Source organism: Citrus sinensis, chromosome 6 (genome assembly GCF_022201045.2).
Source record: "Citrus sinensis cultivar Valencia sweet orange chromosome 6, DVS_A1.0, whole genome shotgun sequence".
Taxonomy (NCBI): Eukaryota; Viridiplantae; Streptophyta; class Magnoliopsida; order Sapindales; family Rutaceae; genus Citrus; species Citrus sinensis.
This window is the reverse complement of record NC_068561.1, coordinates 18,784,194-18,809,099: the sequence shown is the minus strand read 5'-3', so window position 1 is coordinate 18,809,099 and position 24,906 is coordinate 18,784,194. Positions and strand designations below refer to the sequence as shown.

At 35.3% G+C, this 24,906-nt stretch overlaps 4 protein-coding genes across 9 annotated transcripts; 3 read left to right on the top strand and 1 right to left on the bottom strand.

The window, feature by feature from the left end:
• Positions 1-249: 249 nt before the first annotated feature.
• LOC102625177 (probable protein S-acyltransferase 19) lies at positions 250-6,114 on the top strand. Of its 4 annotated transcripts, none has more exons than XM_025099677.2 (10): positions 250-396; positions 545-713; positions 1,722-1,835; positions 2,542-2,952; positions 3,371-3,439; positions 3,588-3,659; positions 3,741-3,869; positions 3,952-4,032; positions 4,292-4,492; positions 4,596-6,114. In XM_025099677.2, exons 2-10 carry the CDS (start codon positions 669-671, stop codon positions 5,670-5,672), a joined length of 2,199 nt encoding a protein of 732 aa, XP_024955445.1. In that variant the 5' UTR covers positions 250-396; positions 545-668; the 3' UTR covers positions 5,673-6,114. The 4 variants fall into 4 exon arrangements, with proteins under 4 accessions (XP_024955445.1, XP_052299136.1, XP_006481369.1 ...); XM_052443176.1 differs by having other exon boundaries at positions 310-448; XM_006481306.3 differs by lacking the exon at positions 250-396 and having other exon boundaries at positions 464-713.
• A 1,494-nt stretch (positions 6,115-7,608) lies between these two features.
• On the top strand, positions 7,609-12,867 carry LOC102624895 (gamma aminobutyrate transaminase 3, chloroplastic). The gene is made up of 19 exons (XM_006481305.4): positions 7,609-7,779; positions 8,341-8,468; positions 8,678-8,762; positions 8,889-8,961; positions 9,425-9,522; positions 9,729-9,821; positions 10,194-10,267; positions 10,355-10,393; positions 10,485-10,573; positions 10,656-10,732; positions 10,824-10,898; positions 11,202-11,249; positions 11,357-11,440; positions 11,523-11,610; positions 11,689-11,767; positions 11,973-12,063; positions 12,153-12,231; positions 12,436-12,551; positions 12,652-12,867. The coding sequence occupies exons 1-19, from the start codon at positions 7,723-7,725 to the stop codon at positions 12,721-12,723; spliced, it is 1,545 nt and encodes a 514-aa protein (XP_006481368.1). The 5' UTR covers positions 7,609-7,722; the 3' UTR covers positions 12,724-12,867.
• A 513-nt stretch (positions 12,868-13,380) lies between these two features.
• LOC102624617 (hypothetical protein) lies at positions 13,381-13,913 on the bottom strand. The gene is made up of 2 exons (XM_006481304.4): positions 13,729-13,913; positions 13,381-13,633 (listed from the first exon to the last, which is right to left on the bottom strand). The coding sequence occupies exons 1-2, from the start codon at positions 13,822-13,824 to the stop codon at positions 13,514-13,516; spliced, it is 216 nt and encodes a 71-aa protein (XP_006481367.1). The 5' UTR covers positions 13,825-13,913; the 3' UTR covers positions 13,381-13,513.
• Positions 13,914-16,779: 2,866 nt separating this feature from the next.
• Positions 16,780-24,588, top strand: LOC102624131 (uncharacterized). Of its 3 annotated transcripts, none has more exons than XM_006481303.3 (7): positions 16,780-16,943; positions 19,359-19,466; positions 19,552-22,809; positions 22,904-23,146; positions 23,260-23,418; positions 23,666-23,818; positions 24,064-24,588. In XM_006481303.3, exons 2-7 carry the CDS (start codon positions 19,395-19,397, stop codon positions 24,307-24,309), a joined length of 4,131 nt encoding a protein of 1,376 aa, XP_006481366.1. In that variant the 5' UTR covers positions 16,780-16,943; positions 19,359-19,394; the 3' UTR covers positions 24,310-24,588. The 3 variants fall into 3 exon arrangements, with proteins under 3 accessions (XP_006481366.1, XP_006481365.1, XP_024955513.1); XM_006481302.4 differs by having other exon boundaries at positions 16,781-16,943; positions 24,061-24,588; XM_025099745.2 differs by lacking the exon at positions 16,780-16,943 and adding an exon at positions 19,121-19,238 and having other exon boundaries at positions 24,061-24,588.
• The last annotated feature ends 318 nt before the right edge of the window (positions 24,589-24,906 follow it).

Sequence of the window (24,906 nt, the reverse complement as noted above, 5' to 3'; positions counted from 1 at the left end):
GGGCCTAACCGTAACAGCTGGGGACCATACTAAAAGAGGTAAAAGTGAGAAAATAATTATGGTGGGGACATAAAACCACAACCCGTTTTTGGACCAAAACGAAGCAGATTCCAAATATTTTATATCGAGGGGGAAAAAAAAAACCCATAAAAATTATTTTTTAAAAAAGTTACGAAATGCACAAAACGCAAGGAAACACGAACACGTCCAACGCTAACAAATTTGATAAAACCGTGTGTCCCCCATTTATTATTAAAAATAGATAAATAAATAAATATCGTCAACGTCTTTCTTTTGTTTTGTCGTTCGTGTTTTTCCTTTCAACCCTTTCCACTTGGTTTTTGTTTCTTTCTTTGGACTACTGCTTTCCTGCTTTCGTCTAACCTCTATATCGGGGTATTCTTTATTTTATTTATTTTTATATATTATTTATTTAAATGCTGGACAAGTAAGACTATCAGCTACTCATTTCATTAGTGACATTTATCTTTCTTTTTTTTAATATTTATTATGTGTTTATCATTTTTGCTTTTTTGCTTTACAGGGGGAAGTGCCGAACTGGGAAGTGGGAACTTCAATTTACTGTGTCTCTTTCTGTCTGTCTCTTCTAGGTTCACCGTGTGTGTTAGGGTTTCTGTGGGTTTTAAGGTGGGAGAATTTTGACAGTTATGGTGAGAAAACATGGATGGCAACTACCTGCACACACGTTTCAGGTATTTTACGCTATACTATCACTCTGTTTTGTGAGATTCTTTTTTACTTAAATTTTGACTTCTCTTTGTATTTAAGTCAATGGTTGCCTAATCTGGGGTTCTCTTCAAAATGGTTTAAATGTGGGTTCTCATTTGTTCTATATTTTGTTGTTTATTTCTAAGGGATATTTCTTTGTGTTCAATTGTGTGTGTTAAAGTTTTCTTGTTGTTTGATTTTGGAGTTGGGTTTTAGCTCTTGTTTATATTTTGCTTGGTTACAAATTTCACCAAGCTGTACTTCAGATATGTCTTGGATTGGGGGTTGTTCACTTGTTTGCGGCTTGTAAGTTGTAATTCAGCATTCGCCATGGAATCACTGACCATTAAATATAAATGGGTGTTTAACAAATGCTTTTGCTGTTATGCCTTCAAAATTATGTAGAAGTACAAACTGTTACAAACCTACCCCAAGTCTTATTATTTTTTAACACTCAAGAAAACTAAGTCCTGCAATTAAGGTTTTCTATCCTGCATTTGTACTCGTTCCGTGAATAGTGTTGGATATGCGTTATGGTTACAATTCTGTTGTTGTGCTCTGTGCGATACGTCATTGCTACAATCTTAATGTTAGGATTTAGGGTATTACTCATTTCTTGGTTTCCGTAATTCTACCATCAGTACCGAATTGAAATGTTTAACTTGTTTACTGTTTGCTTACTGAGGGAAAGAAATGAACAATTCTGAATTTTATATATTGAGATTTACAGGTTACTTTCGTTGAAGCTTGTGGTAGGAATTCTCTGTGTTGTTGAACTAGACTATTGTTGTAATGGAGGAGTTAGTATCCATGATAAGGATTAAGGATTAACATGCTGGATATTTGTATGCCACGCAGAGGCCCTAGTATTATAAACAGAGAAATAGTAGCACTATCTATCAAAGTGGCATTTGATGATTTTTCAACCTTTATATTCTGGTGATGCCGTTTGTTTGAGCTGACATTGCTTTCTTTTGATATTATCATCGTAGGTTGTTGCAATTACTGTATTTTGCTTGTTAGTAGTCGCATTCTATGCTTTCTTCGCTCCTTTCCTTGGAGGCCACATCTGGGAATATGCTTTGTTTGCTACTTATTCACCAGTGGTATGTGAGTTCCCTTTAAATTACTATTTTAATATGTTCAAGATTATTATTGTATACTTGTGAAATGGCATAAAAGTTGCACCAGTCGCAAGTCTCAAACCAGAGCTACACCGGGAGGTTTCTGGATTATCAAACAGAAAAATCAAAAAGATCAATGTCTACTGTGTAAACTTAAAATGAGGATTGGTAGTTGGGACTGTTCATTCCATGTATGACAACAAGGTTCTATTCTTATTAAGGCATCCTCTCTCTCTCTCTCTCTCTCACACACACACACACACACACACACGAGAAAAAGGCTGGCAGTCTAACCTGGATAAGCTGTTCCTAATGGAAATTTGTGGTTCACCCAGTTTACTCCCATTCCTTGATAAAAGAACAAATTGAGGACCAGCCGGCGCATATGGGTTTGACAACTATGGTCTATGATAGTGCTTTTTCAGCTTATACATTTTACACGACTTTTCTAGATGAATAGTGGATGATGATCATCAGATGTGAAACTGTCTTGTGTTTGAAGCGCAAAATACACAAATATAGTTGATCAATGTGAAAATATAATTTTTTGTTTCTGCCCAAATGAAGAAAAATGGATTTATTTCAGGAGCTTTTTCAGTAGCATGATCATAGACATATGTTTTCTTTTCTGCACAAAGAAACCTGGCCTTCATTTATTATCCCCTGTATTGTTGGTGTGGCATTGCAGGCACTCCTTGTATTCATTCTTTATGTCAGGTGTACAGCAATTAACCCTGCAGATCCTGGCATAATGTCTAAATTTGATGGAAAAGGGACTGAAAAAACTAAGAGAAATCCTAGGTTACCATCAGTGGACATGGATAGAGCATTTAATGAATTTGGCAATGTGCCACATTCTTCCCCATCATCGGTTTCCCGAAGTTCCCTAGCAGCGGCTAACTCTAGTAAGAAAGGCTCAGTAGGGGATATGGGTGGTGCAGACATACCAGGAAAACCGGCAACCAGAAAATCCTGTAACATCAATGGAAGAATCTTCTGTGCATTATTTGTTCGTGAAGATTGCCGTAAAGAGGAAGCAGCAGCTGAGCAACAGGGCAACGGCGATGATGCATTGTTCTGCACACTATGCAATGCTGAGGTGTAACATTGTTTTCTTTACTTCATTTTAAATCATAGCATGACTAGCAATTAAATTCCCTCGCCACCATGTGAGCAGGGTTCGGACTCCAGACCTTTCGTATTAACACGAGGTTTTTCCAACTGAACTAGCTGACACCCACATTACTTTATAACAAATATATTAGTGTAGTAGGACCATATATTGCTTATCTTGTATTATAACAGACAGAGATTAATATTCACACCCTTACTGATTCATTTGATTGATGTTTCTATTAGATTCTTACCCCTTGAATATTTTATTGGACTTGTGCTACTTTTGCCATTTATACGAACCGTGAAACACTTCTTGTCTTGGAATTCTTGATCTCTAGTTGAGGGATACCTCATGTTGATTTGGAATTCTTAAATAGACACGAAAGCCTTCCTGGCTGCAGGTTCGCAGGTTCAGCAAACATTGCCGAAGTTGTGATAAATGTGTGGACGGTTTTGATCATCACTGCCGGGTATATCTTCATGTTGTTCCAAGTGCTCTTTACAAGCACTTATCTTCGATTATCTCAATTTGTTTTGGATTAAGCATCATCTAGTTGTTTCTTCCTCACTCTTTCTTTTAAAATTGGATCTTGACCTCAAAATATTTTATGGCTGCAGTGGCTTAACAATTGTGTGGGACACAAAAATTATGTGACTTTTATCTCACTTATGGCCATCAGTCTTGTTTGGGTATGTGCAGTCTAATATTTTATCATTTGACTAGATTTTACTTCACAATACTGATCATCTTTCAATATCTCTGTGCTTCAGCTTGTTATTGAAGCAGGTGTTGGTATTGCTGTCCTTGTGCGTTGCTTTGTTAATAAGAAGAGCATGGAGACTGAAATTATTGACAGACTTGGAGATGGTTTCTCTCGTGCTCCATTTGCAACTGTTGTGGTACATATTGTGTGAGACAAGTCTAATGATTAATTACATTTACTTGTGAAAATACTGTGCTAATGCTGAATAAATTCTGCAGGCTATCTGTACCGCGGTTTCTATGCTTGCTTGTATACCTCTGGGTGAACTCTTCTTTTTCCACATGATACTCATCAGAAAGGTCAGTGACTAAGAAACTTCATACTGCTATCATTTCCCTTGTGCTCTGTTTGGTCAGTTGGAAAATGGATGAGTTGTTTGGAATTTTATGAAAATATCTGACTGAATTTGGGTCATTAATCTTCTTCCATTTGGTGATTAATTGGAGTATTGGAAAGGAAAAATAATGAGGTGACTAGTAGATTATAGAGAGGCAAGGGACAATTTCTGTGGTAATCTAAAATTTTCAATTTGATTTTTGATTTTTATATTGGATTTAGGGTATCACGACCTATGAGTATGTTGTAGCAATGAGAGCAATGAGTGAGGCGCCTGCTGGAGCATCTGTGGATGAGGAACTGCCAAATGTGCTATACTCTCCGTCGGGATCTGCGACAACTGGTGTAAGTGGTGGAAGTTCTCTGGGCCTGCAGTATAAGGGGGGTTGGTGTACCCCTCCTAGGGTATTTGTCGATTATCAGGTGTTACAAACCTTCTGTGCCCGTAACCTTATACATTGAAGCAAACTTTTCAAGTGTGATTGAATGGTATTAACACTTTTGTTTTGAATATGGTGTTCGTTAGGATGAAGTTGTACCCCACTTGGAGCCTGGAATGGTTCCATCAACTGTTGATCCAGATGCAGCTGGAGTTGCAGAAAGAGGGCAAAAGGTACCCAAAAGATCTGTTCGTATTAGTGCTTGGAAGCTTGCAAAGTTAGATTCCAGTGAGGCCATGAGGGCTGCAGCCAAGGCCAGGGCATCATCGTCTGTTTTACGGCCTGTTGATAATCGGCATCCCGATTCAGAATTTAGCTCCAGTGGCAATATGAGTGTCCGAAGTAGTGTTAGCACAGATATGGGAGCAAATAAAGGGAACAAGAATGAGATGAGATTGTCACCTGTGAGAAATTCATGTGCCCCCAGTCAAGGTAGCCGGGATGAATATGAAACTGGGACTCAAAGTATGAGCAGCTTCAGCAGTCCAAGCCACATCCATGAGTCGGTCACTCTTAGTCCTCTGCCGCAAGCTCATCCTTTGAATCGTATTAGTGCAGCCACCTCAGTTCCTGGCATTCCTGATCGTCCAGTAACTTCAAAGGCACCATTTCCTAGCACCAACAACCTCTCAGTTACCCACACTTCATCTGGATTTGATGAAAAGATAATGCAAAAGGGAGGTGTAACTGATCCATTGCTGCTGTCAGCTCCTGCTGCTTCTCTTCTTAGAGATGTTAAAAGGACTTCTGTTGTTTGGGACCAAGAAGCTGGGAGGTATGTATCGGTTCCAATATCAGCATCAGATGTTGGAAACAGATCATCCTTGCAAATAGGATTGCCATCTTCTAGTGCACAAGTTAGCAGTCAAAGTAGAAGGCCAGTTATTCCATCACATGAGTCTTCTTCTTCAGCACCAAGGGCTCCAGTGCAGCAAGCAGAAAAGCTGATGTACACAGGAGACTCCATTTTCTTTGGTGGTCCACTTTTGAGTGTCCCGATTAGGGATAATTTAAGAAATGACAGGAGTTTGAACCAGGAGAGGACTGCACTCCACTTGTCTCGAGAATCCAGATTCAAAAGGGATTCAGCCTCGAACCAGCTTCCTGTATTCACTCCAGGGGGTTCTTCTGGTCACAATCCTGCATCTGGGTCTGGTTTGTAGACCTAAAACTCAACTCGAAACTTCTAGCATGTGCATAAATTTTTCCTGAAATCGTCTGTGCTGATTAGTTAACAGGAAGTGAAAGATGAGGAAATCTTCTATCGAGCTGCTTGACCCCTGGAACCATTCAGTACTAATCCAGTTTTAAACCGTTGCTAATACAATTGTGTTGCAAGGTTCAAGCAGTTCAATGTTCTTCGTGAGATGACATGTCGGCTTTAGAAGTCTGTAAATGAGATTCTTTTTATTCTCTAGGTGAAACTGAGCTTCATGGATGGTAGCAGTTTTTCAGATGATTCTTAATGCAAGTCTCTTATTCCACTGTTCTAGATAGGTAGCTGTTGCATTTCTCTGTTAACATTGAATAGTGTCGTTTCCAGATCATCTGCATTTGCTTTGAATAATATTATCCTATGATCGAATGACTAGTTTACATACATTATCAAGATCATCAAGTCCTTTTTTTACTCTGTGTGGTTTAAGTAATCAATTTGTTTTCTTCAAATAAAGGCTAAAAAGAAGTGTTCAATTTGTTATTGTCCTTGCTCGTCAACACCGTGATCGTATTATTGATTAAGCATGTACAGTTGGGATTAGCAATTACATTAATTAATTTTGTGATCACCATAAACTAAACTAAAATGTTTTTGTATCTCATTGAGTGTAAAAGCAAATAAATTTGATTAATTTGTGTGATATATGAGTAATCATGTGAATTTATAATTTGTATTTTTAGGGTTGACATTTCTTTTCTTATCCCCTATGTGATGACTGATGCTTATAAAAGATGAGTTGTGTGTGTGAGGAATAAATTTTTGCAATTTGCATTTACAAAATTCTTGATGAGACATAATTTTTTCATAAAGTTAACTAAACAAGGATCAGGTTACAGTGCAACTGTGGTACCGTGCTACAGTTGCATCAGTTATTGGATCCACTTAAATGAGTAGGATCCACTTGAATAGGTGTAAATCAAATGGTTGTATCACAGTTGCGCCACAGTTTTATCCACTAAACAAATATGCCATTTAAAATATAAATTACAATCATAGTTTTGTCCCTCAGCTAATAGAATCATTAATTACTCTGTGTCCGTACTGCTACGTTGCATGTTACTATTATTTTTGTCCTAAAATTTGTTTGGTTCACTAATTTTTAAATAAATATTTATTTCTATTAGAAATTGATTTGCTCTCATTCTCTAAAGTAGAGAACAAAAAATTGATGTTTTTCAATTTTCATTCTTCAAATGAGTTTCCACAATCCTACTTGCATAATAAGAAAATAAAAAACCTATCCCTTATCATGTGGATCCACAACCAATATTTACTTTATAATATAATTTTATTATTTATTTAATCATTTTAATTTTTTTTTCTTTTTGCTATAATGATAATGTAATATTTTAACAATTTTTAAAGAACTTTTATATTCTCTAAAAATATATATTTTTTGTCTCATTTTTATAAAATAAAAAATTTACGATAACAAAAATTAAAATATATAATGTCTAAAAAATTTAGTTTATTAAAATTTTTAATTATAATACTTTTTTTCACTTTTCTAAATTTTGACTTTTTTATTTTTAAATATCATTTTAGAAACAATCAACCAAATATATATATTTTTTCATTAAAAACTGATTATTTCCAATTTATAAAACAAAAATAAAAACACAAGTGAAAGGCGATACCAAATGCACCCTAACTTTGTCTCTAGTTTAAAATTAAAATATAAAAAAAAAAACGTTGATTTCGTCATCTCTTAATCTGAATATAGTGGTGGGACCGATTTGTAGTGTAGTTAAAGTGGTAACTGTCACTCCAAGCGAAGCGCGGTTAAACTGAAATAACGCAATCAAATTTAATTTCATTAAATCATTTTTTAAACCAAATAATGATTCATAAAATTTAATTAAATCCTTATTCAAGCCATATAATGATTCATAAAGGAGTCGTCTCAGATTCTCACTCTTTCAGCTATTGCTTGTGTCTGAGCAATAAGAACAGCTAAAACCGGGGAAAAAAAAAAAACACTCCGCCTTTGTTGCATGTTAAGAGCAAAAATGGTGACCAGCAAGCTCCTTCAATCATCCCTCAAATCCCAGGTTTCACTTTCATCGCGAAAATTGAATTTTATCAGTTACCACCATGTCTTTTTTTTTTTTTTAATGAATATTATGCTATTTTACATCTTTTGATCTTCACTAGGAGCTACTTGTTTGCAAAACTATAAACAAATCCTATCACCCATTTGGCCTATTTTTCAGTTTTAGACTGCTTTTCTGTCTCTGAGGACTTCATATTCTTGCTTTATATAGATCAATATATGTACTGGGAACTTTTCAAATTCAGATTTTTTTTTCTTTTTGGGTTACTAATGTTGTTTTTTTACTATATTTTGTTTCTTAATTTACTAATAGGGTTGATCAGTTTTCTCTTTTTTTTTTCTCCCTTAATCTTTTGTCATTCTAAAAGGTTCACTTTTCCCATGTCATTCTAAAAGTGAAGAGAAGCTTCACCTTTTGTCATAAATATTATAAATATCATTCACGAAGATGAATCTGTGCATATATAACATATAAAACTTATTGGAGCAGTACAAAATATTCACTATTAATTTTTTAATCGTAATAGATTTTTTTTTTCCTTTTTCCTTTGGTTTACAGATTGGTTCATTTACAAAGCATTTTTCTGCTTCCAAAAGTTTGTCGGAGAACTTGTATCAAATCCCTTTGCTTGCCAGGTTCTATGGTACAGATGCGTCTTTGCAAAAGGAAGATTCAACCACTAATGGGTATGTGGTGCTTCTGCTGTTGTGTGTGTTTTTTGGTGGAAGAATTGTGTGGTTGTAATTTGTGATATAAAGCTCAGTATAGTAATAAAGCAATATCTTGGTGAGTCCAATCTGTATGTAGTACTATGTAGATTTTTATATGCAGGCATGACAGTGAATTTGAATAAATATTTGGTTGCTGAAATATGTTCATTACTTCATTATCTCAGGTTTAAGGGGCATGATATGCTGGCACCTTTCACAGCTGGGTGGCAGAGTACTGATGTGCATCCACTGGTTATAGAAAAGTCTGAGGTTAGCTCATAGGCACCTGTTATTTAAATTGTACAATAGTATTTTGTGACCAAAGTCTATTCTCGTATTCTATTGCTTATATGCTCCTCAATTATGCGATTAACTCCAACTTCATCGATGATGTAGGGTAGTTATGTTTACGACATCAATGGGAAGAAGTATCTTGATTCTCTTTCTGGCCTATGGTGCACAGCCCTAGGTATTTTCTTACATGTCTTGCATTTCAATCTAGACCTTCCTCTCTCTCCTCTAACACCGGCACCAACCTTTTTTTCAGCATCACATAATATCTTCACACTCTTGTCGAATGTGTATCAATCTGCTTGAATCAGTTGGACTGGCTTCAGGGGAAGCACAGGATTAGATTCAATGCTTACATCTAGTTCCTTTCTCGTTATGCTTAGACTTTACCATTGCTAATTTATTTTATTTGAGTACTAGAGTTAGCTCCCTAGAGCAAGATTCTATAAGCCGAGACTCCTTAAATTTATGATATTTGAAAAAACCAATTTACTCTCATCTAATGTAGTAAAATTACATATTTAACATCAGAGATATATATACAATATATGGACACATATATATACCTAAACTCTAGTATGTGTTTGTCTATCGCGAAAAGAGCATTACTTCAACTAACTATTCAATATTGAAATTTTCAGGGGGGAGTGAACCTCGCCTTGTGGCTGCTGCTACTGCACAATTGAATACCCTGCCATTTTACCACTCCTTCTGGAATCGTACCACAAAACCTTCTCTGGTATGCACAGATTCGATTTTGTTATAAGCAAATACTGGGATTACATCTTTCTTGTGCAATACTACTTTCTTTATATCAGTCTCTCATTTTCTCGTTTTCTACCTACCAAATATAGCAGCTGATGCTGTTTTTCTTGCTTCAATATATTCTGAAGACATCTGCACTGTTACTTTCTACTGGCAACTGAATTAACTTTGATCTCACAGGATCTTGCAAAGGAGCTTTTAGAAATGTTTACCGCAAGTAAAATGGCCAAGGTTTTCTTTACTAATAGTGGATCAGAAGCCAATGACACTCAGGTATACTTACTATGCACTTAGTGTTCCCTCTCTCAGTTGCTTTTTACATGCAGACAGTTTAAAGATATCTCATGTAAGAAGCTGCAGTGAAATCTGTCTTGTATTTTCTCTTTGCGAGATTATGATTATATAGAATGAATTAGAATTTGTCAACAGTGATGGACTATGATTAAGATCAAGAAGTGAACAGAGGAAAGGTCACCTGCCACTGTCTTCTGTTTTATCATGTCCTCAATACAAAGTTTTTTTTTTTTTTTGGGTGGGGGGGAGGGGGGGGCATTCTTACTTGAAGCTGGTTCTGTGGTCACAATTAAATGACATTGGAGATGACAATTTTGATGTTTTACCTTCTTGTCTTAATTTATGTTGTAGGTCAAGCTGGTTTGGTATTACAATAATGCTCTTGGAAGACCAAACAAGAAGAAATTTATTGCACGACAAAAATCGTAAATTTCACCACTAATTTTGATGTGATTTACAATAATTTCATATTATTCCTGAATAATTATTTGCTATTGTTGACATTTTTTCAGGTACCATGGTTCAACTTTGATTGCAGCTAGTCTTTCTGGGTAGGAAAAGTTAAACAAGTGAAAATTGTGATACCTAATGACCTATTGTATACAGCCTTTGAGTCCTTTGACAAGTGATTTATCATTGCAGTCTTCCAGCTTTGCACCAAAAATTTGATCTGCCGGCTCCCTTTGTATTGCACACTGACTGCCCTCATTATTGGCGCTACGCTCATCCAGGTTTTTGCTCACTCCTGTTTATATATTTTCAATGACTTCTTATGATTTTACTAAATATATGCATGTTAATTTCTTGTTTCAGGTGAGACAGAGGAGGAGTATTCAACCAGATTAGCCAAAAATTTAGAGGATCTCATTCTCAAAGAGGGACCAGAGACGGTAATTTAGTTTGCATGTAGCTTGCTTGTGAAAACAATTTTAACAATTGAAAGGTTGCTCAGTTAGTAACTTGTACGGTTGTTTATTTCAGATTGCTGCATTTATTGCTGAGCCTGTCATGGGGGCAGGAGGCGTGATACCTCCTCCTGCGACTTATTTTGAGAAGGTGAGATAGTAATTTGCTAACAAACATGTACAAGCCTGCATTTGGTATTATACGGACGTCTTAACTAGAGAATCATCCATCGGAAAGTTCACCAATTTGATTATGAAATATGTTGGTTGACAAATGTACAAGTTGACCACTGAATTTCCATTGTTCCATAAATTTTTTTTTTTTCATACAATATGACATGACTTTTTCATTTTGACCCTTTTTTTGGCAAAAGAGAAAAGGTATGCAGTGTAGGACAAATATCTACCTTCTACTACTCATTTTTATAATTATAGAATTTCAAATTTGATGCAGGTTCAAGCTGTTGTAAAAAAATATGACATCCTTTTTATAGCAGATGAGGTACATCCTATTCAATCTAATGTTACTAATGATATTATGTTATGATCAAGCTTTTATTAATATTTTTTTAATTAAAGACTCACTTTCTTCAGTTTTGTATATTCTAGGTAATTTGTGCATTTGGAAGACTTGGCACAATGTTTGGTTGTGACAAATACAGCATTAAACCAGATCTTGTGTCCTTCGCAAAGGTAAAATTGGATATACAAGTGCTATCTCATATCCTGAGCCAGTTTTCATCTGTGGGCACTGTCCTCATATTATGTTTTATAGGCCCTTTCTTCAGCATATATGCCCATTGGAGCTATTCTTGTGAGTCCCGAAGTTTCAGAAGTCATTCACTCTCAAAGCAACACACTTGGTATGATAATCTTGCTCATCAAAAAAGTGTCAAGAGGTTATTATCATTGAATGATCCGTCAAATTCCTTTTTTGTCAGGTTCTTTCTCTCATGGATTTACTTATTCTGGGCATCCTGTTTCCTGTGCCGTTGCCATCGAAGCGCTTAAGATTTACAAGTATGTTTTTTTATGATCGTCTGTAGAAAATTAAAAAAGTAGGTTGACCTGATGAGGATCATCTGATTACACTTCTTATATATAGGAACTAGATGGGAAAAAAATTAATTAACGGACTGAAGTTGTCACGACTCTTGATATAAATTATCCAGATCCACTCGTATTACATATAGAAATAAGTGAAATTTCTCTTATATCTTTGCAGGGAAAGAAATATTGTTGAGCAAGTAAATAAGATAGCGCCAAAGTTTCAAGATGGTGTAAAAGCCTTTTCTGATAGTCCCATCATTGGAGAGGTATTATTTCATTCACTTGAATTGATTTTGGTTGGCAAGAATACATAATATGAGATATTTATTTCTGTTGTACTCATCTGATTCTGCAGATTCGGGGCACTGGTTTGATTCTTGGTACAGAGTTTGCAGACAACAAGTCTCCAAATGAACCGTTCCCTCCTGAATGGGGCAAGTTCCTCACCTTTTTATCGTATAGTCTCCAAATGAAGCACACCACGAATGCACATGCATATACGAATAACACTCACACACTCCCCACAAACACACCATACGCACATGCACAATTGCACATCAAGCTGTCTGCATGCGTGCGTCTTCTGGATTTGACATCTTATTTTCGTTGTTAATGGTATTTGATCATCGGAATTACAGGGATAGGTGCATATTTTGGAGCACAGTGCGAAAAGCACGGAATGTTAGTACGTGTTTCAGGTGACAACATTATGATGTCTCCTCCATTTATAATGTCCCCTGCAGAGGTTGATGAGGTAGGTTTTAACAAATTTTTAATTCACCTTCTCTTTGCCTTTCCCATAAGTAAACGATGATTGATGGCAATTGATGTTTGAAAGTACTATGATCTTTCAGTTAATAAGCAAATATGGGAAGGCACTGAAGGCGACCGAGGAGAGGGTGAAGGAACTCAAGTCCCAGCAGTAAATTGTAATGGCTGATATTGATGAAAAAAAACTGTAAGACTTGTATGTAAAGCAAATATTTTTTTCCTCTTCTGTGACGTTTGAAATTTCCGATGCTTCAATAAAGCATTTGCCTATCATGATTGTGGCAGTCTATTTCTATTTATTCTCTCTATCTCTTTTACTTTTTTCCTCTATTGAAATAATTTTCCGTAACACTACCTACATATTATCGCATAGCTCAAATATCCAAACTCAGAATTGGGTGCTCCTCTTGTCTCCTTATTCGGTGTTGATGTTACTGAGCTGATTATTGACTTAAGAGCAACATTTGCATGGAAAACAAAAAGTGTTATGGTACTAATTTACAGTTTTCATATCAATTCTTGCCGTTACTCAGGAAAATTTTAAAATGCTGTGACTGCGAGCAAGAAAAAAACTTGCCCAGTATCAAATTTTATTTTGGGGTATGTTTGTGATTAGCCCACTACTACTTGTGAATAAAAAAACATTGTGTGGCAGGTTTGTAATAAACATCAAAGTATACTTTTGAAACAGTTTTAAAAATTAAACAGAAATAAGAGAGCCAAACGATTGTCTAAAGACAGGGGCATTGGTGATTATTTTTGTAAACCTGGGACGTTAGTCTCATATTGAGCCGTAATGGAATGAATCACCTTTTGAAACATCAACTCAGGTTTCATTAAAAAATATATATATAATTTATAAAGAAAAGCAAAAGCAAAAGCATTTGAAATGCCAATGAAGTTTAAAAGATGCATCAATGAAAGTGCAGAAGTTCTTCTACTGAATCAACTTTTAGCTTGTTTGTCAGCTTTCCTTCTGGACCTCCTTTCTCTAGAACTTAAAGATTTCTGGAATCCTCCTCCATTTTCATCCTCCGACTCATCATCTAAATCTCTAAAAGATTTCTACACACACAAACCCACGATAAAATAATAGTTCAGAGTAAATTAATAAAACAGATAATTAAAGTAAAATAAATAAATAAATAAAATATAGTTACCTCTCTAAGCTCGGCAAAGCTTACAGCATAGAAAGTAACAGCAGCAGCTGCCACAATTCCCAGAACTGGAAGCCCCATTTGCATCATTCCATCCATTTCTTTTCCTTTTTCTTCTTCTCTTTCTTTTTTTTTTTTTTTTCCCTTCCAAACTAATGCTTTCTTCTCTATGATCGTCGTGTGTGTGTGTCAGCTTAGCTTACATAGATTTCACGCAAAACGGATAACGAGTGTAATGGTAATTATTCCAATTTTCAGTCCCATAATCGTCAATATTGAGTCTCTTAGGCTCTGTTGGGCCTTCCCAATTACTTTTATGGGCCGTAGCCCTCTCACATTTCCAGCCCGTTTACGTCAATACAACAAACCCAAGTAAATCTGAACAAAGTGAGTGCGAAAGTTTGAAACTTTAGTTGAATCGCTTAACCTAAAAATTATAGTTACTAGATAGAAGTCAAACGTAGCTTTATTTTATTGTTTGTAGACCCTTTTTTTTTTAATTGTTAGTTTTTGAATTTTTTTTTTTTAAAAAGCTTTTCCAAATGAATTCTCTCTCTCCCTCTATGTATATATATATATTAAAGGGTAGATTCTCTGATTTTAGAATTAAGGAAATCATTTAAAAAGAATAACTCGTAAACTAATTTTATATATAAACCAATTGATTGGCCACACAAGTAGAATTAGCACACGGTTGACCGTTTTGAGTAGGTGCTTCGAATTTAGTTGAGTCTTAAACTAATAGTCAAATGTTGCTTCGGGCGGCCATGATTTTTCAGAAATATATAGTCAAATCATGATTCTTTCACAAAAGATAAATATGATCCTTGATTTGTCCAAATATTTGATCATCTCTAATTATAGTCCCTTAAATTAGAAAGTGGCATCTTATATTTTATATCCCACCTACCACCACTCACGCCTCTTCAGCAAGAAAATGATGGCATCTATAATTCTAGAAATATCGTAACCTTATGCAATTTTGTGTTAAGTAAACTTTATTAAAAACTTTTTTAAAAAATTAACAATTTGATTGATTATCCACAATTTAAAATAGATTTTTTAGGAAAAAAATTATAATATATGATTTCCTTTTTTTTTTTTAAATAACACCATTGAGATTTTTTTTTAATAACATAAATACAATATAATTTGATAACATTTGTTTCCTTCAAAATTATTGAAACTCCTTAATAAAGACTTATGGATGGACAAAGTGAATTTCAATTTAGTTTTGAAGAAAATCAAATCAACGACCGATCAATTCACCATTAATTGAATTATCAAAGAAAATCAAATACTAACAGTGAAGTAAACCGAATTAATTTGATTATAATTTCAATTTTAATGAAATCAAGCTAATTTTCATTTGGTTCATTTGAGCAGTGAGAAAATTTGTTCACCGCTACAAAGAACACGAAGTTTGTACCAATACACATCAAGTTTATGCTACAAACATAAATGCATTTGTAAATTATAATCGTCATGGGGGTTAATGCAAATAATGTTAGTTGGTTGAGGGGGAGCTGAATGCAACTAAAGTAAAATGTTTTGCTAATTTTGCAAATAGTTTATTAGTTTTGCTAATTTGAAGAAAGCATGAAAGAGATTGATTCCAAAAATGGAGAAAGAGCCAGCGGCTGATGGTCTGTATTATCGTCACCCAAATAAAGACAGAGTCGCGTTGGAGGGCGGTTTGGTCGGTCGGCTGTGGCCGCCACTTTGAGACCAAAAAGAGTGAATTGCTTTTAAGTTGTTAAATGACCAATTAATCCTTTGTTATGTCTCCAATTTCCGGAACGCCATTTCTCTCTTTGAATTTGGTAAAAAAAAAAAAAGACTAATTCAAGAAAGTAAATTAAGTAATTAGAAAGCATTTAAATGATCTGCAACACATTGCTTGATGATTAGCTTATTTTTTAATCTAATGGAATCAAAGACCTTTCTGGAAGTAGATGGTCTGGAAGGAAATATTTTACCTGAGCATGCTCATTATGAGTTTGATCATCATTGATTGTGAAAGAAATTTTAATCATTTTATTTAAGAGTGATATTGTTTTCAAGCTGTTTTACAGTTGTATATGATATAACAATTGATTTGATATTGTTATAGTAATTATCATACCATTTCATCATTCCTCAGTTAATTTTAAATAAATTTACGTATTATTTTAAATGAAAAAGTCAAAAGTTCCAATACGAACATAATGTGTTAATTAATTCAAATGATAAAATATATTGAGTAGAATTAAGAGATTTAATGCTTATTTGTTATGATTTATTTAATGGTTATGAGTGTTTATTTAATCACATAAGTTCTTGTAATAATTTTTGTTGTTATTTTTTTTTAATAGAACTTTTGAAACTTAAATAAGTTATTTTACCTCCACTAGTAAAAGTTTAAATTTTGAGCTTTTAGGAGTAGATGTTGAAAATCTTTTTTTAAATGTTAAAATATTTAAAATATTCTCTACTTATTTGATAATCTTATTTTATTATTTTCATAACATAATTTTAAAAAACTTACCTATTAAAGTAATTTCATAAATTTTTAATAAAATCTATTATTGATAACCAAACAATTAAAATTTTTTTAGTACAAACTCTATTTATAAAAATTCTACTAACAAAATTCTACTTTTTTTTTTAATATTAACAAAATTCTACTTAAATAAATTTTACTTGAAAAGTTGTACAAAAAAGAGCCTTAGTATACGAACCTACTCACCTAAATGGGTTCGGACATAAATGCAGTAGTTGCAATATTACTTTTTAATTTAACCATAAAATTCCCCAAATTCTAAAAATTTTCTATTTATTGGTTGCAAAAGCATAATTTGATTTTGAAATTGTTGTTTAATGAAAAAAAAAAAAAAAAGGAAAGAAAGGGCAAAAAAAAGGGGGCTAAAACTGTAATTAAAGCCAAATCATGGAGCAAATACTGCGGGCATGACAAAGCGGCAGCGTTAAACCCGCCCATTGTCCAATTGGCTATTAAGTGGGCCCCACCAGTGTCCCACGTCACTCTTTTACAAAGCCAGCCAGAGCATCCTCCTCCTTCTCCCACCTTTTATTATAAAAACAAAGAAACTTCCTCTTGTCTATCTCCCGTTTTCTTCATTCTTCTTGACTTCCAAAAATAAAAATAAAACAAAATAAAAATAAAACGAACAAATTAAAGCTCTCTTAATCGCAAAGCAAATCGACTTTCCATTCAGGCAAGCAATCTCTTATTCCTTCCATTTATTTATTTATTTATTTATACGCTTGATTGAGTCTGAGCTGTCTTCACTCTGTTTTCTGAAACTGTTGCCTCTGTTTTCTCTGCTTTCAGTTTTAGTTTTATTGCTTTGTCGTTTTTGTTTCTGTTTTCTGTGTTGCGATGAAATATTAAAGCTGTGATCTTCGTTTGATTATATGATGATTGAAATCAGTGATCCACTTCGTGAGTTTAGATTTTGATGCTTCCATTTTTTTTTTAAATTGATTTCACTGTATTTTCGGAAGTGTAATTTGGAAACAGAAATGAAGAAACGTTTTAGAATTAGTTCTTCGGTTTGTTATTTAGATATTATTTGATCGGACGAACATAACATATTTTGATCTTCGATTCGTTCTCTCGATCGATCGGTCAATATCATTCAAAGCAATTTTTTTTTTTTTTAAAATTAGTTCTCAGTTTAAAAATATTTTTCTTGCTGAAAAGTGAGCGAGGATTAGCGATAGCAATCTGATGGTTTTATCTTTTAATTTGAAGACTTTGAAATGTAACTTATGATCTTAACTTAATGTGATCTAAAACATATGCTTCGTTTATCTATTTATTTTGTTTGCAAGCATTAGCAATTTCTAGCTCAGGTTAATTAGTGCAGCGGAAGAAACAAACAAATTACAAATTATAAAATGAATAAATAAATAGAGGAAAAATATACTCAAGCTTGTAATTGTATAATTTTTAATTAATATTATAGGTTTGACATAAATTATTATTTTATAATTACAAGTGTGATATTTTATATTATAAACTATCGTGTTTGCAATGTTACGGGATCTTCGTGCCGTAACATAACCTTAGAAAATGATAATTACGTTGTTAATGGGAAAATAGAAAGCTTGATAATAACCATATAAAAAGCGTACAAAATTGAGCTGTCACGCGCTTCAACTTTGAAATTGAACTAAAAATAAGGTAAAGGGATAGCTTGCCTACTTTAGTGGGCTCCAATTTCTCTTGCTTTCTTTTTGGTGTATTTGCAAAATAAACGGCAATTCTTTTTTTTTTTTTTTTTTTTTGAAAAGAAATAAAAAGGCAATTCTAATCTTAGTAAATTGGGTTGATGATGGAATGGCCGAAAGCCCCATAACCGGAGTATTGTTTTTCTTTTCTTGATTTATGGTGATGAATTGAATCATGAATCAGTTTAGAATTTGGGATTGATAGGTAATTTTGTCTTGTATGTCCCCGTAGGAGTAATTGGGACCCACCAAGTAAAATGGTCTCACATGGCATGCGTTGTCACATGATCGATTAATGCCAACTCTCATGTGATTTTAGATCATATGGACCAATTATTCATTCCCAGGAATTATTCTTCCATGATTAGGATCTGTAATATCCCTAGATTTGTACACAAGTTATATTTTTCTAATATCATTAGATTAATAATTTTTTTCGCTGTTAAGTCTTAAGATCGATCTGGTAAGTTAAAAATTGTACAAGCAACTAAAAGCCTATTGACCCTTGGACCCATTAATAATACATGTCACTGAAGAAATATTTTTCTTTTTCTTATATAATACATTGTCTTTGTCAATGGTGGGGCATCCATGGGAAATTTGGGCCCGGTCTAGGGCAATCATTAATTGGGCTGCTTGTCGACCCGCCGGGTTCCCTAAATCTTACGATTCCTTAATTGGCAGCCGGAAACTACAACCCATAAAGCTTCTAATTTTTTTCAGTTTTTTCATTTTTGAGTCCATAAAAGTTTCCAAATTTGGTGACGAGCTTAAAGTTATACAGATGATTGAATATTTGAATTAATTTAACAGACATTAAAAACAGGGAATCAAGGTTAGGAAAAGATGCCAAAACTTCCCACGTCAGGTTAAAATTAGAAGACAAAATAAAACAGCCTGTTGTTGGGCGCCTAGAATTTCAAGATTGTAGTTGGGCCTATGATTCGATTAGGCCTTGTAGAACGAGCTACTATTGTTGTCTCACATAAAGAATCAAATTACATAATTATCATGATCAATACAATTTATAAAGATGCGTAGTTCGAATGATGTACATTTTCACATATATAAATATGTACATTTTTTACTTCATATGTGTATATTGTATTGATGATGAATGATGTCATGGTCAGGACAACATAAACTCCAATCGGTCAATCAAGGAAAAGGGTAAAAAAAAATATTTTCCTTAGTTTTTTATTTTTTTTTGGTGGTGTAAAATGGGTTGAGTTATGCTGATATTGTCTTTGGAAACAGCCTCAAATAGGCCCGGCTAGGTGCGTGATGAATGGTCTGTTATTCTGTATGCATTTTTCAGACACCCAATTGCACGTGCTATTATTTATGTCCTTTGTTCTAACATGTGTAATGTGACTATAATCTTGTCAAAATCACAGAGAGACTGGTCTGTTTAAGTGAAGATTGATTTAAACATGGAAGAAGAGACGCAAGTGGGTTCAGAAGTCCCTGTGATGAAAGCAGTTGAGGACATTGATCCAATTAAGGTTTAAAAAAAAAAACGCAAACAAACATTCAGGATTTTATTTTTCAACCGTAGATAATTGATTTTGATAATTTCTCGTGTTGCAGGAAACAAATGGAGGCTTGCCACAAGTAGGTAAAGAAGGAAAGAAAGAAGAGGAAGAAAATGCATTGGATGCAGAATTTATAAAAGTGGAGAAGGAAGCATTGGATGTGAAGGAAGTTTCTCATATGGCTGAGCCAGCAGCTGCAGAGGAGGACGACAAGCCATCTGTAGTTGATAGAAGCTCGAGCAGTTCGAGCAGAGAATTGTTGGAAGCCAATGAGAAGGTGAAAGAACTTGAGATTGAATTGGAGAGAGCAGCTACTGCATTGAAGAATGCTGAAATTGAAAATGCAAGACTACAGGATGATGTTTTAGTTTCAAAAGAGAAGCTGGAGGAAAGTGGGAAGAAATGTGCAGAGCTTGAAATTGGTCAAAAGAAATTCCAAGAGCAGATTGTTGAAGCTGGGGAGAAATATAATTCAGAGCTCAATGCTATGAAAGAGGCTTTGCAAGCTGAAGAAGCAAAGCGTAAGGAGCTGGCTGAAGTGAAAGAAGCATTTGATGGTCTAAGTCTTGAAATTGAACAATCAAGGTCAAGATTGCCGGAGTTGGAGCATAAGTTACAATGTTCTGTGGATGAGGCTAGGAAGTTTGAGGAGTTGCACAAGCAAAGTGGTTCACATGCAGAATCTGAGTCACAGAGGGCGTTGGAGTTTGAGAGGCTGCTTGAAACTGCGAATGTGAGTGCAAAAGAAGTGGAGGGTCAGATGGCTTCCCTACAAGAAGAGCTCAAGGGCCTGAATGAAAAGATTTCTGAGAAGGAGAAAGTTGAAGAAGAGCTTAAGAGAAGCAACACAGAAATTTCTGCAATTCAGGAAGAGTTGGGACTTTCAAAATTACAACTCTTGGACTTGGAGCAAAGATTCTCTTCAAAGGAAGCTCTTATTACTAATCTAACTCAGGAATTGGACCTCATAAAGGCATCAGAATCTCAGGCAAAAGAGGAAATTTCCGCCCTTGATAATCTACTTGCAGACGCTAAAGAAAATCTTCACGCTAAAGTTTCTGAGTTGGAAGATATCAAGTTGAAGTTGCAAGAGGAAGTCAATGCACGGGAATCAGTTGAAGCTGTGTTGAAAACCCAAGAAGCGCAGGTCTCAAATGTAAATGAAGAATTAGATAAAGTAAGTAAAGAGAAAGAAGCTCTTGAAGCAGCCATGGCAGATCTTACTGGTAACATAGCACGGATGAAGGAGTTATGCAGTGAACTTGAGGAAAAATTGAGGAATTCAGATGAGAATTTCTGTAAAACAGATTCTCTTCTGTCTCAAGCTTTGGCTAATAATGCGGAGCTTGAGCTGAAGCTGAAGTCTCTGGAAGAGCAACATAATGAGACAGGAGCTGCAGCGGCAACTGCTTCTCAGAGGAATCTTGAGCTTGAGGATATAATCAGAGCTTCCAATGAAGCAGCAGAAGAGGCAAAGTCCCAATTGAGAGAGCTTGAACCACGCTTTATAGCAGCAGAACAGCGGAGCGTGGAGCTTGAGCAACAGTTGAACCTTGTTGAACTTAAAAGCAGTGATTCTGAGAGAGAAGTGAGGGAATTCTCTGAGAAATTATCTCAACTCAGTACTGCATTGAAGGAAGTTGAGGAGGAAAAGAAACAGTTGCATGATCAAATGAATGATTACAAGGATAAGATAACCCAGCTGGAATTAACCCTAAACCAGTCAAACACACGGAGTTCAGAGCTTGAGGAGGAGCTGAGGATTACCAAGGAGAGAAGTGCTGAAGATGAGGACCGAGCCAACATGAGTCATCAGCGCAGCATTGAGCTAGAAGATTTGTTCCAGACATCTCATTCCAAATTAGAGGGTACTGGAAAAAGGGTGAATGAGTTAGAGCTGTTACTTGAGGCTGAGAAGTATAGGATTCAGGAACTTGAAGAACAAATAAGCAAATTAGAGAAGAAATGTGAGGAAGCAGAAGCGGGATCCAAGCAATATTCTGACAAGGTGTGTGAACTTGCATCAGAACTTGAGGCATTTCAGGCCAGAACATCAAGCCTTGAAGTGGCACTGCAAATGGCCAATGATAAGGAGAGGGAATTGACAGAATCCTTAAATGCAGCCGCGGATGAGAAGAGAAAGTTGCAAGATACATCAAATGGTTACAATGAAAAACTTGCCGAAGCTGAAAATCTGCTGGAACTCCTGAGAAATGATTTAAATATGACACAAGAGAGGCTGGAGAGCATTGAGAATGATCTTAAGGCTGCTGGATTGAGAGAAACTGATGTAATGGAGAAGCTTAAATCTGCCGAAGAGCAACTAGAGCAACAAACTAGGGTACTAGAGCAAGCTACTTCAAGAAACTCAGAGCTTGAATCATTGCACGAATCACTAATGAGGGAGTCAGAAATGAAACTCCAAGATGCCTTAGCAAATATAACCAGCAGGGATTCAGAGGCTAAATCGTTTTCTGAGAAACTAAAGAATCTTGAAGGTCAAGTAAAGATGTACGAAGAGCAGCTAGCTGAAGCAGCCGGAAAATATGCATTGTTGAAGGAGGAATTGGATTCATATTTTATTAAAGTGACTTCTTTAGAAAGCACAAACGAAGAACTGCAAAGGCAGGTAGTTGAAGCAAACAATAAAGCTAACAACTCTTCCTCGGAGAATGAACTCCTGGTTGAGACAAACAATCAGCTCAAGAGCAAGGTTGCTGAACTTCAGGAATTATTGGACTCTGCTATTTCAGAAAAGGAAGCGACCGGCCAACAACTTGCTTCTCATATGAACACAGTTACAGAGTTAACAGAGCAGCACTCAAGATCATTAGAACTTCACTCTGCAACTGAAGCTCGTGTCAAAGAAGCAGAAATTCAATTGCATGAAGCCATCCAAAGATTCACTCAAAGAGATATTGAAGCTAATAACTTGAACGAAAAGGTAAATGTGCTTGAAGGCCAAATAAAATCGTACGAAGAGCAGGCTCGGGAGGCATCCACAGTTGCAGAAACTCGAAAATTTGAGCTGGAAGAGACTTTATTGAAGTTAAAGAATCTAGAAAGTACTGTTGAGGAGCTGCAAACAAGGTCAGGTCACTTTGAAAGAGAAAGTGGAGGGTTGGTTGAGACAAATTTGAAGCTAACTGAGGATCTGGCATTGTACGAGACTAAACTGAGCGATTTGCAAGCAAAACTTTCTGCGACAATTGTTGAGAAGGATGAAACTGTTGAACAGCTTCATGCCTCAAAGAAGGCTATAGAAGATTTGACACAGAAGCTTACCTCTGAAGTGCAGGGACTACAAACTCAGGTTTGCAGCCCAATCTTAAAATACTATGCTAATCAATGATATGATGATTTATTTTTCTTGTAACATACTGAGCTTGATGTTTGTCTTGTTGTAGATTTCTGCCATTATGGAAGAGAATATTAGCCTTAATGAAACATATCAAAATGCTAAGAATGAACTTCAGTCTGTGATATCACAGCTTGAAGCACAATTGAATGAGAAGAAAGCAACTGAAGAAACTTTCAAGTCTGAGATAGAAAGTCTTAAAGCTCAGGCTGCTGAAAAGTTTGCATTGAAAACTCGCATCAAAGAACTTGAAGAATTGTTGGTGAATGTCGAAACTCAATTCAAAGAAGAGGTACTGTTACTGCAGTTCTGCAAGATTTAATAACAAAACTTCAGGGGAAGCAACTGGAAAGAATCTACTCACAGATTGAGAAACCATTCTAACGTTTATGTACTTTTTTGCAGGTTGAAAACGTCAAGGTTTCTGCTGCTGGTAAAGAGGCAGAACTAAATTCACAATTAGAGGATCATGCACATGAAGTCAAGGACCGAAATGCATTATATGAACAAGTGATTCAACTTCAGAGAGAGTTACAGATTGCTCAGACAGCAATTGCTGAACAGGTTAGTGACTGGTTGCAACATTTTATATTCCTAGGCTTCTTTACTGTAAATTCCTTACAAGATTATGGTTGATCAGTTGTTATTTAACATACTTCTAGAAGAAAATTTGTTGCATTTTGTGCCTGAACAAAGTCATGTTTCCTTCTATAATTTTTATGTCTGAATAAGGATTAACCAATATAGGGTGCTGCCCCAAACACATTCATAGTATAGTGAGAGGTTGACAATTGACTTTCCAATGTGACAGAGAGGGGCAGATTCTCAAAAGGACAGTGAGCGAGAGGCAGCTCTGAAGAGTTCTCTTGAAGAGCTTGGAGCTAAGAACAAAGAAGCTGCACTTCTACAGAACAAAGTTGCAGAGCTTGAGCAGAAGTTACAACAAGCTCAGGCTAAACTGAAGGTCAGTTTATATTCCAAAGCTACATCTGTCAACTGCTACAACATTTCTCATCAAACGTATCTGCACTTGAACACTTTGTTTCTCATTCTGCTCCACTTAGCAAAGCTTTTAAATTAGTCTGTTGTGAAATGAAAGAAACAACTCTCTTCGTTCAAATCTTTCAAGAATTTCAGTTTGTTCTAATATTTGAACCCTGTCTTCTGAATGAAAATTTAACTCCGGCTATGTTGGAATAAATGCAGCAGGGCAGCGAGGACACTCCATCAGAAGTGAAGGATGCAGCAGAGATCAAATCCAGAGACATTGGGTCAGTCATTTCGACACCATCAAAACGAAAGAGCAAGAAGTTAGAAGCAGCAGCTCAAACCTCATCTACCAGAGAGATCCCTACCGCACGAGCCGTTGCCTCTCCTGTAATGACCTTCAAGTTTATCATTGGAGTAGCCCTGGTATCTGTGATCATCGGCATAATTCTGGGGAAACGATATTAGGTTTGATATTCTGGGTTTTGGTTTTTGCCTTGTATTAAAGCTGTTTTCTTTTGGGTTATTCCTTTTTCCTTCATACAAGTAAATGCACAGATGAGTGGAAAGCTTTGTTTGTATGCTTTTTCATTCAGGTATTTGAGAATTGGCCAGGGAATTTATTTTCATTCTTATCCCTTGCCTGCATGCAAAGCAAAACTACAGTTGATTCATGTAATTTGTCAAGTTTGTATCTATCTTATATTGCAGATGCTTCCTGGAAACATCGCATAGAATTGATTAAAATTTTGTCCAAGAAAACACAAGTGATATTTGCTGCTGCATTTTTGCTCATGTCCAAGTGATGCTATACAACATATCCTTGGTGCTTCCATTTTCCTTTCTGAAATTCCTGTGCATTATATAAATATTAAAAAGCTCACCAAAAATCAAGCCAATAAAAATTGAAGTTCCGGCCAAACTTTGGTGAGAAATCATTCATGATTCAAAGTTTTTATGATAAATTAAAATACCGCAAGAACCCAAAAAAAAAAAGGAGAATGTATTTCCAGATAAAGTTCACCTTTATCTTATGTTGAAACAGTCTAATCGAGAAATCATTCA